Source organism: Alexandromys fortis, unplaced genomic scaffold, assembly GCF_014885135.2.
Source record: "Alexandromys fortis isolate MF-2015 unplaced genomic scaffold, M_Fortis_MF-2015_v1.1 scaffold_32, whole genome shotgun sequence".
NCBI classification, from domain to species: Eukaryota; Metazoa; Chordata; class Mammalia; order Rodentia; family Cricetidae; genus Alexandromys; species Alexandromys fortis.
In genome coordinates, this window is record NW_026067938.1 from 5,322,347 (window position 1) to 5,339,198 (window position 16,852).

At 41.3% G+C, this 16,852-nt stretch overlaps 1 protein-coding gene across 3 annotated transcripts in view; it reads left to right on the forward strand.

The window, feature by feature from the left end:
* Nucleotides 1-16,852, forward strand: part of Tenm3 (teneurin transmembrane protein 3) — a 606,148-nt gene that overhangs the window by 175,570 nt on the left and 413,726 nt on the right. For 2 of the 3 annotated variants that reach the window (XM_050147272.1, XM_050147273.1), the window contains exon 3: nt 15,926-16,204. The exons of the other annotated variant lie outside the window; for it this stretch is intronic. In XM_050147272.1, coding sequence (XP_050003229.1) covers nt 15,926-16,204 — 279 coding nt within the window. The remainder of the gene's footprint in view (nt 1-15,925; nt 16,205-16,852) is intronic. 3 annotated transcript variants of the gene reach the window in all.

Genomic DNA, 16,852 nt, shown 5'->3' on the forward strand with positions numbered 1-16,852 from the left:
TCAGAAACCACTTAGGTATGTGATCACAAAAATGAAACAAAATATTCATGAGATTTTATAATCGAAATGTGATCATACAATATAGAAACATCAAACGACAGAAAGATAAACCAAAATGATCTTACTCCCCACAGATTATTTATATGTTCATTGATTTGAGAAGAAACAATGGAAAATAAAAATAAAATTCTACTTCTAGAATTAATAGAAGATGTCAAAAGCCACACTAATAAGAAAAATATATTGACAAGGAGTATATTTAAAGAATAAAAAATCAACAATGACAGAATTTGCCATACATCTTAAGAAATGAATAAATGGCAGGAAATGAGAAATGAGAATTAGGTGACCAACATAAAACTGGAGTTACAAACAAAGAAAGATGTTAACTCTTTTAAAAAGACTAGGGCCGGGCATGCTACTACAAACTCGCCTTCTACTTAGAGACTGAGGCAGGAAGATCTCATATTCAAGACCCTGTCTCTAAATTAAAAGGGAAGGAAGGGGAAGGCAAAGAACATCGCTGCGTAGTAGAGCAGGTGTCTAGAATGTGTGAGCCTCTGGGCTCGCTTTCTCCGAGTACAAAAAAATTTAAATAAGGCCTCCTAAATATGAAAGTCCATGTTAAGAACTAAGGAGAGATGACAGAGGGGTTGAAACAGCTAAATAGTACTGAGGTAGGAACGTGAAAACCCCAGAGGAAATGTTCCTTCTCAGAAATGATGATTAATCTAGAATGTTTCAGAACATGAAGAAAGACTTGTTTTAAAAAATTAGCCTTGAGTATATTAAACCCGGTATTAAAAAAGCTGTCTGACACAGTCCTCAGATAATACAGGTAGGAGCTGTGTAGACTACATTGTTTCTCAGTACTGTGTGAAATTTTAAGTTACTTTCCTCATGTCAAAACCCACAAACCTATAAAGCAAAGAGTCCAGTAGATCAAATTAATAACCAAGTATTTGTTAATCTTACAGACAATGGAAGCAGAAAATCTGTTAGCATAATAAGGTTAATAAATCAAAATTTAAACACATGATCTTATCAGGAGATGATGGAAAATTTTAGATAAAATTTAGAAGACATTCTTTTTAAAATATACTAAATAAAACCAAAAAAGAACCCATGAAATGCATATACATAAATACCTTATATTGAAGATGACAGATAGAAATACAGCATATTTAAGATGATACATATACATAAATATGTTATATGTAAGATGATCTTTGAAAGATCCAAGCATCCCACTAAACAGTGAGATACTAGGGTCTTTCATTTAAAATCAGCAGCATATAATTGATTCACCTCCTCTCACAATTACTAATCAAAATTATTTTGATATCTGCAAAAAGAGAAGGAAAAACAGTGGATATAGCACTTGGAAAATGTCAAATCAGCAATTTTTTCCAGTATGTGATTATATGCACACAAAACCATGTGCTGCAGAGGATAAAGATAGAATCTGAAGTGCATGGTATGTAAATTAATGCGAGATTAAGATATAAACAACACAAGTATTATAATATGCAAGTTAAAAGTATAGATTTGAGATCCCGATAACATGTGCTTGTATCCCAGCTTGGCCATCCATTAGCTGTGTGGCGATTTTGGCTGAGCCAGAGAGAGTTTGCTCGGAATATGTGTATTTTATGGGGATGGGGATGACACGAAACCTTCATAAAGTATCGCTGGATGCCACATGGGATCTGAGCGACCAGGAAGACAGTGATTTGGGGACGAGGAAATGGCAGTCTACAAAAAGCAGTTCTCCCAAAATGGATCTACAAAAGGGGAAAGCCATTGAATGGTACCCCAGTGTGTTGGGATTATTTTCAATCCAAGTAAAGTGATTTCAAATTCATTTGGAGGAATGGGAGTCTAAAATTAGATCTAAAACATATGTAAAAGGTGAATAGTGATGCTGAAGCGGCCTTGTGTATTCTGTGTGCTTTAGTCTGAAGCGCTGTACCACATCTATGTGGTATTGGTACAAATACTAAGAAGTAGTTCCGTGTCGTGGAATAGCATTTTAGAAATAGATCATAGTATATAGCGAAACTTAACACAAAACAAAAAAAAATTGAATTCAGTGGGATTTGATAAATGGTGCTGGCACAACTGGTTATCCATCTGGAAGAATGTAAAATTGGACCCATATCTCTCAACATATTCAAAAATAAATTAAGATGGATTAAAGACAAATGTTGGGGGGGAGCAATAAGAATTCGAGAAGTTTCAGGATAGCACACGGACGACTTGGACTGTGAGTATCAGGAAGCTCAAACACAGTGGCCTCAGCCCCTCAAGGACTTATTTTCTCACAGATAATCTGAACAGTGATCAAAGCTGCCACCCAGGAGGCAGGGCACTTCCATGTGTTCTGTTCGGCCACCCTGACTGTGTGGCTTTTATTCTGTGGCTCCCTGAGTGGTTGCTGCCCTTCCGTATTCCTGAAGAAAAGGGAAGGAGCGAATGCATAGGTGTGTAGCCCCCTCTACATGTTGAACCATTTCTCCTGACTCCCCTGAGACTTGTAGCAACTCCCCTTTTCAGAGCTACAGGAAAGAAAGGAACACACTGTTTTTGTTCTGTGGCTCTTATAGCAGAGGGGACCAGAAGAATGTGGTCCATATAGTCTGTGCAGGGGCTACATACACACCTCAAAATAAGAGGGGACTATCAGTGGAAGGAGAAACCTAAAAAGGATTAAAAATTTTAAATGATGATTTTTATTTAAAACCATTTTATATAAACTATCATACCCCCAAATAAAACCACTATAGTAAAGAAAACATATTTCTAACTTGTGTATGTACAGAAGATATGTACAATAGACTTAGAGAAGTGTCTCAGTGTGAAGAGAGCACTCATTCTTGCCGAGGACCTGGATTCAATTCCCGTCATTCACGTGGGAGCTCACAACCATCAGCTCCAGTTCCTGGGGATCCAGCACTCTCTTCTGACCTCAGGGGACACCAGGCAAGCAAGCAGTGCACAGACATACATGCAGGCAAAATACTCATGCTCATTAAGATATGAATCTTTAATATACACACACATGAGCAACTTTTACAAATTGAAAACAGCTATTGTGGTTGGAAAGAAAATGACCCATTAGGAGGTGTGGCCTCACTGGAGGAAGTGTGTCACTGTGGCGGGGGGCGGGGGGGGGGGAAGCGGGGAGCTTTGAGGTCCCTTTTGCTCAGGCTTCCCTCAGTGTGACTATTAGACCACTTCCTATTGCCTGCCTATGAAGATGTAAGGACTCTCAGCTCCAGCACCCCATCTGCCTGCATGCCACCATACTGCCCTCCATGATGAGAGTGGACTGGACCTCTGGACCGTGAGCGAGCTACCACAATTCGATGCTTGTCCTCTTTAAGAGTTGCCGTGGTCACGGTGTCTTTTCACAGCAATAAAATCAAAACTAAGACAGATATCAGTTTAGTGGATAATTGGCAGGAATGCACCGTTCAGAATGGGGAGCAAGGTACGCTGTTCTTCCTCTGATTCTGCAAAAGATAGCTGATTCCACAACTCTGCCCTCCGACTCTCCACCATCACTGACCTTCATTGTCCTTCTGTGGATCACTTTGCATCTGAGTGTTCCTCGGTGACCTACCCAGGGGACATCCTCCCAGCATGGCCATCAGACAACTCATCAAAGTCTTCTCGAAGAGGAAGAGGTGTCTGCCTTGCTGAAATGAAGAGCTCAAGTTTCCAAAGAGTCAGTCTCGGGTCTCAGGTGGGACTGATGGAGTCCTTCTGATATAAACAACCTTCGTGTTCCATCCTGGCATTCTCCGTGTCATTTTCACAGGGGGACACAGCCCATCCTCATCAGCCTCTGCCTACAGTACACTCCTGAAGTGAGGACTTTCTGTGTACTTACCAAATGGGGAACTGAAGAAGAAACGGAAAGAAACACACTCAACAAAGAAGCAACTCACAAATGGGTCTTTCTGAAACCTTTTTCAAAGGCATGTGTAAAAGTATGAAATATATATACAGCAATTTTGGAGACTTACAGAGTCTCCAACAGCAAAATTGGGATTTTGAGAATCCCTGGGAGAGAAGAGACAGCAAAATATATTGATACTGACTGAATTAGTAGCGTGGGTCTTTGAGGAGGAAGACCTCTAATTTTAAATCACCAATGAAAAAAGGCAAAAAATAATCTCTGTTTTGGGAACCCAGCATGTTTGTCATTCATGGTAGGGGAAAAAACCATCTCCCAAGTCAACCAGACATAGAGCTAAACATGACTTTTGTGGCAGGAGCCAAACCGAAAGATGATCCAGTTCAATACACACCCACACACACTCTTCACATACATCTTTCTCCATTCCTCTCCTTTCTATGTCTGTGTGTTTTTGAGACAAGGTCCACACTGTAGCCCAGGCTGTCTTGGAATTAACTGGATAGCCCAGGCTAGCCTCAAACACTCATTACTAGGTTTACAGGCATTCACCACCACGTTTGGCTTGTGGTTTCTTTGTTTGTGTGTTTGTTTTGTTTTATAAGCTCTTTAGATTTAGCTTAAAGATGAAGTATAAACTAGTCTCTAGTGAGGAAGGAAATTTAGCCCTTTAGATATATAATTCTATCCAAAAACTTTTTCTTCAGTTCCTTCTCTTGGACTTCATAGTCTCAAGTTCCATCGCCTGCCATTTTCTGTTGCTTCAGACTTTCACAGTGAAGAAAGCTTTGCCATGCAGTAAATCTTTCAGATAGGTGAGGAGACTTGTCCTGGTGCTCACGTAGACAGTGGCTGGTCAGTTCCAGGAATAAGTAAAATCATTTCAAACCATTTTTCTTGTCTGCTCTTTCTTTTTAATTTCTAATACAAAACAGCATAAAAGGCTGGATGTGTTCTAGGATATATTGGAATAGGCAAAATGTGGTAGATTGCAAAAAGACTAAATATTAAAGAAAGCTTGATGAATTAGACTCCACCAAACTTAAATCATTCTGCTTACATACAATACCTTTAAGCAACTGAAAATGCAAACGGTGGTCTATGAAAAAATACTTCTGTGTGCATATGTGTATGTATGTGTTCAAAATGCTTATATATAGAATATATAGTATATTCTATACACTATATAGTATATATAATACTATACATAAAGTATAGTATATAGAATAATACATAATATATATAAACGATATAGTATATAATAAATTTATAAGAAAACTTCTGAAGGAAATGTTGCCTAAAAAGTACAGAGATGTTTAATACAGATGAGAGGAAGTACATGGCATCATTAGCCACCAAAGAGATGAAGATTGCAGGCGCCGTGGGATACTTTAGCTCATCCACTAGAATTGCTGGGATTAAAAAGAACATCTCTGCTTGTAGTAGACATTCAGTTATTTGGTGAGTCTCATACTTGGGAGGCGGAGGCAAGATCATCAAAAGTTAGCCTAAGAGACATAGTGAGAACCTATATCCACAAAGCAAACAGACAAACAGAAAACACCAGAAAAACCAGTCTGTCAAAAAGTCTTGATTGGTTAAAAGAGCTTGCCTCCAAGCCTGATAAATGAGAGTTCAATCCCAGGTGTTGTCACGTGGAGGAGAACCAGCACCAGCAAGGTGTCCTCTGACATGTGTGCTGTGGCATGCTTGTGCCTGCATATGCACAAACACACACAAATAAATAAGCACAGCACACCGTGACTGCTGAGAACGGGACATGACTGGAAGGGTGAATTTGGAACAATGGAGCGCTCATACATGGCGGATGGAAAGTGAAAATGTAAATTGGCACAACCGCTTTGGAAAGTGGCGATTTCTTATAGGCAGTTAAAAATAACACCCGCTCCATGGTCCAGGAATTCATTTCCCAAGTATTTACTTGAAACAAATGAAAACATATGTTCATTGCCACCATGATCATAATCGGCAAGGTGGAGGATAGTCATTCAATTAAACGTGACCCAACAGTACCAAAGTCACGTGACATTGACATGTGACAACATGGAAGGATCTCAGAAACATTCCACCAATCCAAAGGATCCCAAATCCAGGTTACATGTCTCCATTAACATGGCTCCAAGAGCAGACAGGGCTGATTTGTCTGAAGCAGGCGAGTGCTTGCCCATCATGGGTGGGGGTGTGAAAGAACTTAGCGAGTTTGCTGCAGGGGTGCCATTTCTGATTGGGCTGGTGGTGGCTGCATTTCTTGCACTGCATAAAGTGTCTGCTTTGGGTTCGGGAGCTTTGCTGTATATAAAACATTCTTAAACAGTAATCCCCAAACCGCACCAAAAGTAGACATGGTCAAACACAGGTAATTGATTGTGGAACATTTGGGGTTTGTAGTTTTTCTCTCCTAGTTCAGTCAGGGTGAGATTCCATTTGGTGCCATGGACAGTCACAGTCTCCACTGAGCTACAGCCACAGTTCTCACTTAAAGACAGCCTCAGATGCAGGCGTACCGAAAGGCTATGCTGAGTGAAAACATTTTGCACGTAATAATGACACACATGGCATATGCAAGAATTGGGAGGCGGTGGCATGTCAGTGGGAACTTGCCTTTCTAGTATTTCCTCAGTTTCCTCATAGAAAAAGTCTATTAAACACTAAGAAATTGATTATGATTGAGTGAAGGCAGTTGACTTATTAACAAAAATGACAATATTTAGATGTTTCTGCATAGTGTATGTTCCAAAGAGATGAAAAGAATCAGATTCTTATTCCTTAAAATGTAGGACATGCGGGCTATACACAGAATTTTAGAGTGTCACAAATAGCATTGGGCAGATATAAAAATAGTATTTGTAACTCCTTTGATTAAAATATTAATTATTGGGACTGCCAAGATGGCACTTGCTGCCAAGTCTGAAGCTCCGAGTTTGGTCATGGGAGCCCACATGGCAGAAGGAGAGAACTGACACCTGTAGGCTGTCTTCTGACCTCCACATGCCCGCCCACACTCGCCCTGTGGCATGCGCTCACTGGCATGCACACTTGTGTGTGCAAACCACACCAATAAATAAAGAAAAGTAGTAAGAGTGATATGTATGTGTTTCTGTATCCTTTTTACCCTGGCTTTGGGGATGAAGTAGAAAAAAATTACTTCTCTTATTCCTCTTATTTATATTTTGTTTATTTGTAGATTTTGAGAGTCTGAAAATTTATTGAACCTTCAGACATGTTGGCAATTGTCAGAGGAAGATTCAAGAGCCAAGAGGAAAATGCTTTTAATTTTAAAGACTGAGATTTGGTTTAGTCTTGGATGCCATTATAGTGAATAATGAGGTCTGATCCTAGACTTCAAAAGAAATATGAGCATATGGTTGTGCCATTTAGCACTTAATGCTGCTATGAATTTCCAGTTAGACCCCAAACTTTTCCTTTCTCCCGTGGTCTCCCTCCCCTCTGTCATCATGCAAAAATGAAAGGAATCCCAGGCCCGCTCTTGTGTTTTCTGTGATATCGGGGCTGAGGAAATTTAGCTTTTTGTGTGTATGTCTCGAAAACTGGGTTTTATAAAAAGAGACAAAAACCTGAGGCATTAATCAGATCTAGGAGGCTAATTACTGCAACTCCAAAGTTTATTACTTTTAAATATTAACTGCTTAAAATGATTCATTTGGAGATCAAATGATTAATCCCTCTCCATCGCTGTAAATGTCAGCAGTGGGATTAAAGGATTTAGATGGGCATGTTTACTCAACCTTAAATTTCTCTACTAAAGACACGAGTTAAGTAGCCTCGGTTTATCACCGGTTCATGTTAGTGTTTCTCTCTTCTCTCCTTCCTTTAGCTCTCCCCTACCTAACTGATTGTTAACTCATTTTGGCTAAGAAGGCAAGCTCTTCTTTCAGGCTTGGCGGTCAGGCGGCTTTGTAGATTACCTACCAGAAGGTGTAAGGAGATAGATGTAGCTTAGAGCCCTCCTCGGGACACAGTGGGAGTAATCCATTCCCCTGTCTTGGCCTTTATGGGTCTCATGTCCTGAGCCCACAGCTTACCGCTACACTGGTATCCGGTTCCTTGACACGTTGCCAATTTCGGATGCACATTGCGAAGCTCCATGGTGCCGCTTCAGTCCCAATGATTAAACTCCTGCTGCTTCATGCCAAACCATATGCATATTGAGACCAACACCTCCCACAGTCTGCCTATCAGATGCCAGCAGATATGTCATAGGGGTATTATCATCTCCGGGTCTTGGCTTGTTCTAATGGCATAATTAGTAAGTAAAAAGCAAACTCATTTTCAGAATGCCTTTTCAATAAATGTTTTAGCATTACTGTAATTGCAGATGGTTGCTAAAATCAGATTTTTCGTGGCTCGGTGTATAAAACCTTGGGTGAGCATTAAGACTTGTTCTTATTTTACATGTCGGTAGACTCACAACCTAGGTTTTCTCATTCGCTCCACAAACCTTCCATGCAGTATCCATATGAGTTCCCTGCCAAGGAAGCCTGACAAATCTAATTGCGGGGAGTGATACCCCACAACATTGATTTTGTATCTGCTTCTTCTCCTTGACGACATACCTGGAGCTTTCCCCTTCTGACCCACATCATCAAATCCACTTGGTGAGCACTTCGAATTTCCATGAACTGGGGGACCCTCCATCCTATCCACATTTTGGATGACTGTGGGGGACATCCTACCTCTCTCCATTAGACTTGTGATTGTAGTAATGAACTCATTGTCACCATCCTCTGGAAAGTCAAGGTTATTGCTGTGGAGCCAGAAAATATGCTCTTTTTTCTCACCTGAAGTAACATATAAAATACTTCCCCATTCACATGGCAGAGTTGGATGGTTAACGTTCAATGCCAACTTGCCTGCATTGAAAATCACATAGGATGTTGGTGAAGTACACCTGGGGTGCATCTGTGAGGACATTTCCAGAGGAGAATAACAGAGAGGAAGATGTGCCTTGGGTGGGCAGCACTATTCCTTAGTCTGATGGCTCAGTGGTATTAAACTGGAAAGAGAAGGAATTGGCATTCGCCTTTGGCTCTTTCCTGGTTCTACCAGGCATAAACTGCTCTCTTCCCTCCTGAGAGACTGATTACTCTGAAACCATGAGCTAAAATAAATAAATTAACTAAGTTTTGTTCTTTAAGTTGTTTCTCTCAGGTATGCTACTGTGATGATAAGATATTGAAAAACAGGAGATGGTTCAGTGTTGAAGAGCATGCATTGTTCCCGTAGGGGACCTGATTCGGTTCACTACACCTTTAAGGGATGCTCACAATTACTTCAAATATAAGCTTCTATATATTCAACACCCCCTTCTTGATACTGTAGCCACTCGCACACACGTAACGCTCACACTGAAAATAAAAATAAAATCTTAAATAAATAAATCAAAGCTGGAAACACCTGGGCTATATATCAGTGACAGAGCCCTTGCCAAATTTGTTTGAAGCTCCAGGGACTCGCCTCCTGGTACCAAAGTAAAAGTCTATTGCATATTTGAGGATAAGCATTCTGCTGAACAAGTGGCAAGTGTTAATTAAGAAAGTTAAAGTAGGGGGAAAAAACAATGTGTGTGTGTGTGCTTCTATTATAGACTGTGCTATTGTCGTACATTTTGTGAACACGCCCAAAAGCGGAGCCATAGTAAGCAGGCAAGCATGCTGCTTCCACCAGCACCTAACAGAAGCCTGTAGTTTTGGACCCCTGAAGAAAGAATGTCATCCTGTGCCCAAGAACAAATGATGCCATTCAAGATCACAGGAACTGAGGGGAATAGTACAAGACAGTGGTAGATTAATTTGGTTTTGTTGTATTTATGCTCATCGGTTTATCCATTTTCCTTATTTGGATTACGGTTGTTATTTGGAACAATGGGTTTTTATTCCCTTTTAAGACGACCCAGGTATGAAGAAGGAAATCATGTCCAAGGTCATTTCTTCAGAGCAGGGAGAATTGGGGGCACAGCTTATTCAAGAGAAGGTGGCTTTGAATGAGAACTATTAAAGAACAGATCGACAAAATTCATTTTTAAAGTATTTTTTTATTTTTAGTTACTAAGATAGTATCATGGAAAAAAAAAAAAAACAACCCTTCGAGCCTATTCTGTTCCATTGTTTTCTTTGCAGCCAATCCCTTCTAAATGGACCATCATATGTTATTTATACTTCCTGCTCTTTATTCGTGCTTAGAACACAGACACATTTATATCTGTTTGTTCTCTCTCCCTTAGTGCCCGAAGGGTGATCATACCATACACTCTGTTGCGTAACTGACGCTTTCGACTTTAAAAACTGTGTGTGTGTGTGTGTGTGTGTGTGCATGCGTGCGTGGCTTTCCTCCAGATCTGAAGATCTGAGTCCAAATTTCTGCTTTAAGTTAGCCATGCAATGTTCCGTAGCAAACATACGCATCTCACCCAGGCAGCCACTCTCTGGTAAACGTTTGGGTTGTTTCAATTTTTGCATGGATGCTATAGTAAATGTTTCTTGTCCGTGTGCATTTTGGGATCTTCGCATAGCATGTAGCTATTAAGATAAACTATCTGGCTGAGTTTCAGTGGGAAGGCATTTCCTAAGGAAAAAGAGGGTGCATTAGAAGACAAAGGAATATAGAGAGGAAGCACAAATAGAGTCTCCTAGCATGTCCATGGAACGAACAGTTTTCGCAAAGAGCAGTGATTCCGGCTTCCCCCTTGAAGTCAATACACTGCAGTGACCTAAATTCCAAAGACTCACTGCAAATTCTAGACTCTGTTTCCAGGGTGATATCCTGGGGAAGGAGCAGATAGCAACGAGTGGAGGTGAGAACATGAACTTGGAACCATCCTGCACTGACAATGGGAATTAAGTAGTTCTCTGTGGAGAGCCTCCAGCTGGAGAATGCCAAGTCTACCTCTGCTGTGGCTCAGCAGCACCTCTCCTAGTGTAAACCCAGGAGAGATGAAGACATACACACTAGTCCTGGTGTGCCGATATTCCTCGAGGTATTTTCCTAGTAGTGCCCAATAGAAACAACCCAAATGCCCACTGTCTCTTGAATGCATATGTGAAAGATGACATATCCATACATTGTAATGCTCAGATATGAAAAAAAATGTATTTCTGATGCACACTAAAATGTTTTCCGTTTTTAATTTTTTTCAGATTTTGCATTTATTTATTTTTGCATGCTGTGTGTGTGTGTGTGTCTGTGTGTGTGTGTCTGTGTGTATCTGTATGGGCACACATAGACTAAGGTCTGAATGTGGCAGTCAGGACAACTTTCAGGGATTGGTTCGCTTCTCTGCACCATTGGGGTGCACTGATGGAACACAGGTCAAGCCTGGGCAAAGGCCTTTACCTACAGAGCCATCTCACGCCTGTGTTTGAACTTGAAAATTATGGTGGTCAGTGAACGAAGCCATAGAAGAGCACACACTGTAGGATCGTCTTTGAAATCTCTCAAATCACCATCTGTACAGATAGAAGTTGATTGGTGGTTACCAAGGGACAGGAGAGGGAGGATGCTAGCAGAAACTGCGAGATGGCTGATAATTATGGAGTCTTTTCTGGGGATAGGAAAGGCATTCAGAAATTGATTTGGTCATAGTTGCAGAAATCTGTGAATCTCCTCAAATGCATCGAGTTGTACACAATGCATGCATTGGGAATTCGATCTGCCTGGAGTTCCTTCCCCATGTGTCGCTCAATTGGCTGACTGCTTATCTAGCAGGCATGAAGCCCTGAGTTCAGTCCTCATCACCACCCAAAACTCAACGGTGCTGCACACCTATAATGCCAGCATTTGGGAAGAGTCAGGGCGGGAGGATCAAAGTTCGAGGTTACACTTGGTATGAAACTGTGATGAGTTCCAGGCTGCTGATACCCTGTTTTAAATCAGAGAGAGAGAAAGAGAGAGAGAGAGAGAGAGAGAGAGAGAGACAGAGACAGAGAGAGAGACAGAGACAGAGAGAGAGAGACAGAGAGAGAGAGACAGAGAGAGACAGAGAGACAGAGAGAGACAGAGAGAGAGAGAGACAGAGAGAGAGAGAGACAGAGAGAGAGACAGAGAGAGAGACAGAGAGAGAGAGAATATCACCCATGCCACTTGTTCTTTTACATAGTATTTTCAAGTGTCATTCTTAGGAAAGTCCCTACCTCCTTTAACTAGGTTCCAGGTATTTCAGAAGGTAGGAACACAGGCTGTGTAGCTAACCCATTTTCCTGAGCCCCCTCATTTATTTAAGGCATAAGTGCTATGCTGCCATGTTTGAAGTGTTTGTTCTTATACCATCCTGTCTGCTTTGTCACATATCCCAATTCCTATTAAAAAAAAAAAAAAAGAACATTTATTTTAAAGTGATGCAGCCTGCTTTGGCTATAATTATTCAATCTTTCCTGTATAGATTTTCCAGTTTATGAGTATCATAAAACAGAATTGGCTAATCTAATCCAAGCTAATGTTGCATTTTAATCACCGTGCATTCCGCCCTCAGGTATACTTTGTTCTTGCTCTAATTTATTGTTTTGGTCCTGTTTCAAATTATAATGGGAAGATCTGCTGTTGGCCCCGATGACCAAGGCTACCGAAATTCAAAGTGCAACAGATAAAAATAAACACTCTTTTGGCCAGTTTTGGACAAACAATTATCTAAAGGCTGTGAAAGGCATGAGTTAAATTTAATAGTGTTAGAACTATTGCGAAGAAGTACTTGACACACAAACCTGGAGCTTATTCTCACGCACCTCACAAGTGCTGATCCTTCACAGAATTGTCCTTAGTGGCTTCTTACGCACCTCCCTCTCTGTGTTGCCCTCAGCCCTTCTCTGAGACAAACCAAGCTCAACCCTACTGTCCCAGCTCTTATGTCCCTGCCAGCTGTCTCTTCTCCCAGGCATGAACCTTTCTTCTCTCCGTCTGCTCTATATTTGTTAAAACTGCCTGTGTTCATCATTATTAGTATTAAGAATAGCATATCTTCCACACAGCACTAGATGGTGGGAAATGATTTCATAAACTAATTAATTACTCTGGCTTATGATTAGTTCTCCCCCAGGGTAATCCCATTCAATCAAGAGATCCTAAAATTTAGGACTGCTTAACCAAAGAGAAGAACCAACAGCCAGTAGAATTTCAAGCCTGAGAGCAGTTCTGTGGCAAGGCAGTTTGCAGTGATGGCGGACGACTTACATACACACCAGCTTTGGTGGTGGGGTGACCATTTGCAGGTGATTTGAAACGGAATCTTTAAATTATAGGTCACTATGATTATCATGCCTACCAATACATTTTAAGGGATTTCCTCACATTTACGTAAGCCATGCCCCCCACCCCCCGCACTCCTTCGTTGCTATGGACACCTCACACGTGTTAAGTGAGCACTGCTCCACCAAGCCCATCACCAGCCCAGAACCACCACCTAGGTCAAGTCATGAATACTCTGATAGCTAGAAAACATGGTGGGAAAGAGAGCTCAGCAGAACTTGTGGGTGGCTTTAACCTTCATGCATCTGAAGTCAAGTTCTGGAAACAAAACTAAGCTTTTTGATTCGGTGGAGGAACTCTAACAGCGGTTTCTGCTGTTGTGCTCGCTTTATAGTTTAAATTTCAGAACTAGCCCCAAAGAGATTGGAATTCTTGTGTGCTACTGACTGCAGAGGGTCAAATAATTCTGGACCTTGGGTTGTGTGTATTTCTTCCTTCGTGAGGACAGCATGTGGGATATTTAGCTGCTCAGCGAGCTATGCTTATCTGCCCGGAGAGCAATTAAGGGCTGCGGCTTTCTGCTTTCTTTCTGTGTAGATTTTGATATCAGGACGGCAGTAAGGTGAGAAGTCGTTAACTCGGAAAATGTTTCAAGTTATCGTTCGGGAAGTAGGGAGTTTGGTTTGGTTATTTGTTGTTTTCTGTTCTGGAATGTCCAACAAAATTACAATAGTGTACTTTCCCCCCTAACTCTAAAAAATACTTCATATTCTAGTTTGAACAATCAGTGTGGTTGGCAGCATAGAGATCCCGCTCCACTTTAAAAGTGACCAGTAAATAGCAGTAAGGAAACTCTTCCGTAGCTCATCCATGTCTGCTTCGCATGGTATCAGCCTTGCTTTACTGACTTTCCGTGGGTACAATCTGGATGAATTCTTTACGGATACAACCCACACCATGAGTTCGCCTTCCTTCACCCTGGCTGGGAGAAGCAACTTTCCTTTTTCCTCCTCCTTTTTTCTTTTCAATTTTTTTTTTGCCTTCCGTGCTGATTTGATTCCAGCGCTTATCCACATCTCTCTGATAAGCACAGTTTGATTTCTAGCTAATTGTGGCTGCGTTGTTCATTATTTATGAGTGTCATTGTCAGAATCCATTTGGAAGTCTGACTGAGATAAAGCTGATTCCAACTTCCGATATGACCACGGCAATAAAACAATTAACCACACTAGTTTAAATGTGCCGGGCCTGGAGGGGGCTAATATCTTTACAACCAAATATTTACTAGATCGTGTCTTGTGTTTGATTTATTTCCTAGAAGATTCAACATGCCATTTTATCACAAATAATTTATAATACCCTCTCTTAAAAATATAATGTAGGTTTCTCATAACAGCAAATTAACACTAAAATATTCATGTAAATCCATAAGATGGAAGTGGGAAAATTAAGACCATGAGTCATATAAATGCTTAATATTCATAAAAGATTTGGTAAAGAAGCTGTGTTTAAGTCAGTCTTTTTCTCTTACTCTTCCTTTTATGTATTTGATTCTGGAGGTGCCTACGTCTGGGGCCCTCTCATACAGGCAAGATGTAAAACTGGGTTTGCCCTTGCCTTCTCTGGATCTTCTACAACCAAGCAGGATTCAAATTGTCCTTATCCACAGAGTAATAAAATCCTGAGATCACAAAACAAATACAAGTTGGGAAGAGTCATTAATACTCGAGGTCTTTCTAAAGTGCCACCTAATTTAAACACTTTTGCTTTAAGTGATTGCCGTGCCATGAGTTTTATTATGCTCAATTTATTAGTGAAGGCTTGCGGAGTTCACAGCCATTCATTTTACAGGGGACCTGATTGTATCAATTAATTTTTAAAATTGTATCAACTCCCACTTCCTTTGTAGAGTGCGCTGGACTTGGAAAACTCGGGTTCACTTTGGTCAATCCAGATGTTTCCAGGTGTTTCTTCAAAGCAAGACATCTAGGAAAATAGATATGCAATGCGTGGCGATAATTTTCAAGGTGTTACACTACTGAGTGTTGAGGTGCACACGCCCATACCTACACAGACATGCACACACATCAAGATGTACACACACATCTACACATGCACACACATACATATGGATGCACACACGATACACACATGCACATGTGCACGTGCATGCGCAAACATCTACACACACACACATAGGGAGAGAGAGAGAGAGAGAGGGAGAGAGAGGGAAGGAGAGAGAGACGTTTATATTGCTTTTTGAGTGAAAGCGAGAAGATGCAGTTAAAATGACCAACTCCTGTTTCTACTTAAGCAGTAGCTCATTACCCTGAGGTAAACTTTTTTTCACCCAAAGAAGTAACATGTAAGCGGAAAAAAGATCCCCATAGTTAGGACCAAAACTAGGGCAGACGGCCATTTCTGTTGCTTCACAGTCACCTAAGCCAAATTCTGCCATCAAAAACCAGTTTTTGGGTCTGTGTTAGGTTTTCGAGGTTGAGCCATGAATCCATCTCTGGAGGTGCCTACGGGTTGAAGTTGACCAAAGCATTCTGAGCGGAAGTCCGCATCCAGTCTACTGGGCCTCCTCCCGCCCCGTAGTTGCATCCACTTGACCATGTGTCCCGCAAAGCTGACGCAAACCCCTGGTGCTGGGAGCGGGAAAGCCTGGACAATCAAATGTTTCTTTCAGGGAAGTTTTCTTTTTTGAAAGAAAATAAAGTAAAAGAAACTAAACCGCGGGACTCATATACTTACTAGTTGTTGTCTCTCTTTCCCCCTAATTAGGACAGAATTTTACCCTAAGGCAGTTAGGCGTGTGTGAGTCCGCAACCCGAAGAGGAGTGGCATTCTGTGCAGAAATGGGGCTCCCTCACAGAGGTTACTCCATCAGTGCAGGGTCAGATGCTGACACGGAAAACGAAGCAGTGATGTCCCCAGAGCATGCCATGAGACTTTGGGGCAGGGGGGTCAAATCGGGCCGCAGTTCCTGCCTGTCAAGCCGGTCCAACTCAGCCCTCACCCTGACAGACACAGAACATGAGAACAAGTCGGACAGTGAGAGCGGTAAGTTGTATTGTTTACTTTCCTATGTTGGCGATTCGTGCTTCCGTATTCCGGTTGACTGTGATTCATGTTTTCCTTGCATGCTTTCTCTTTCTTGTCTTTTCTTTTTGTGTTAAGGTGGTAGGGCCCAAGAAATTTTTGTAAACGGCGTGGGTGGTGGGATCAATATTTGATGTCAAATTATTAAATTGTGCAAACTCTGTATGGTGTGGTAGATATGGTTTTTGGAAAAACAGCTTGTGTACAGGAGCAGGGGAAAGAAAAGATTAAGTCTGACTTATATTGGATCATGTCACCTGTTAGCTTTTGTGGACTAGGAAAACCGTGTTGGTAAAAGTTTTCCCTGGGGTGAGCTTGCAATCAAAGATGTCTTAGCAGATTCCTCTTGAAGGTATCTCAAAGAAGTCGCAGGATCTTAGGATGGGTGAGTGGGCACACAGAGTAGTTTATTACCAGGGCTCAACTGATTGAAGAGCAAATTTGGTCTGCTTTAAACTTCCTAGCTTGTGAGAGCCATCGAAATCTCGGTAAAGGGTGGGAATGTGGCCTTTGATGTCTTTGGGAACTGGATTACTGTGCAATTAAGTCCACATACAAAAAATTGGATTTAAGGGTGTCTAAACAGCAGCTTTGCCTGGTCTAAAAAAA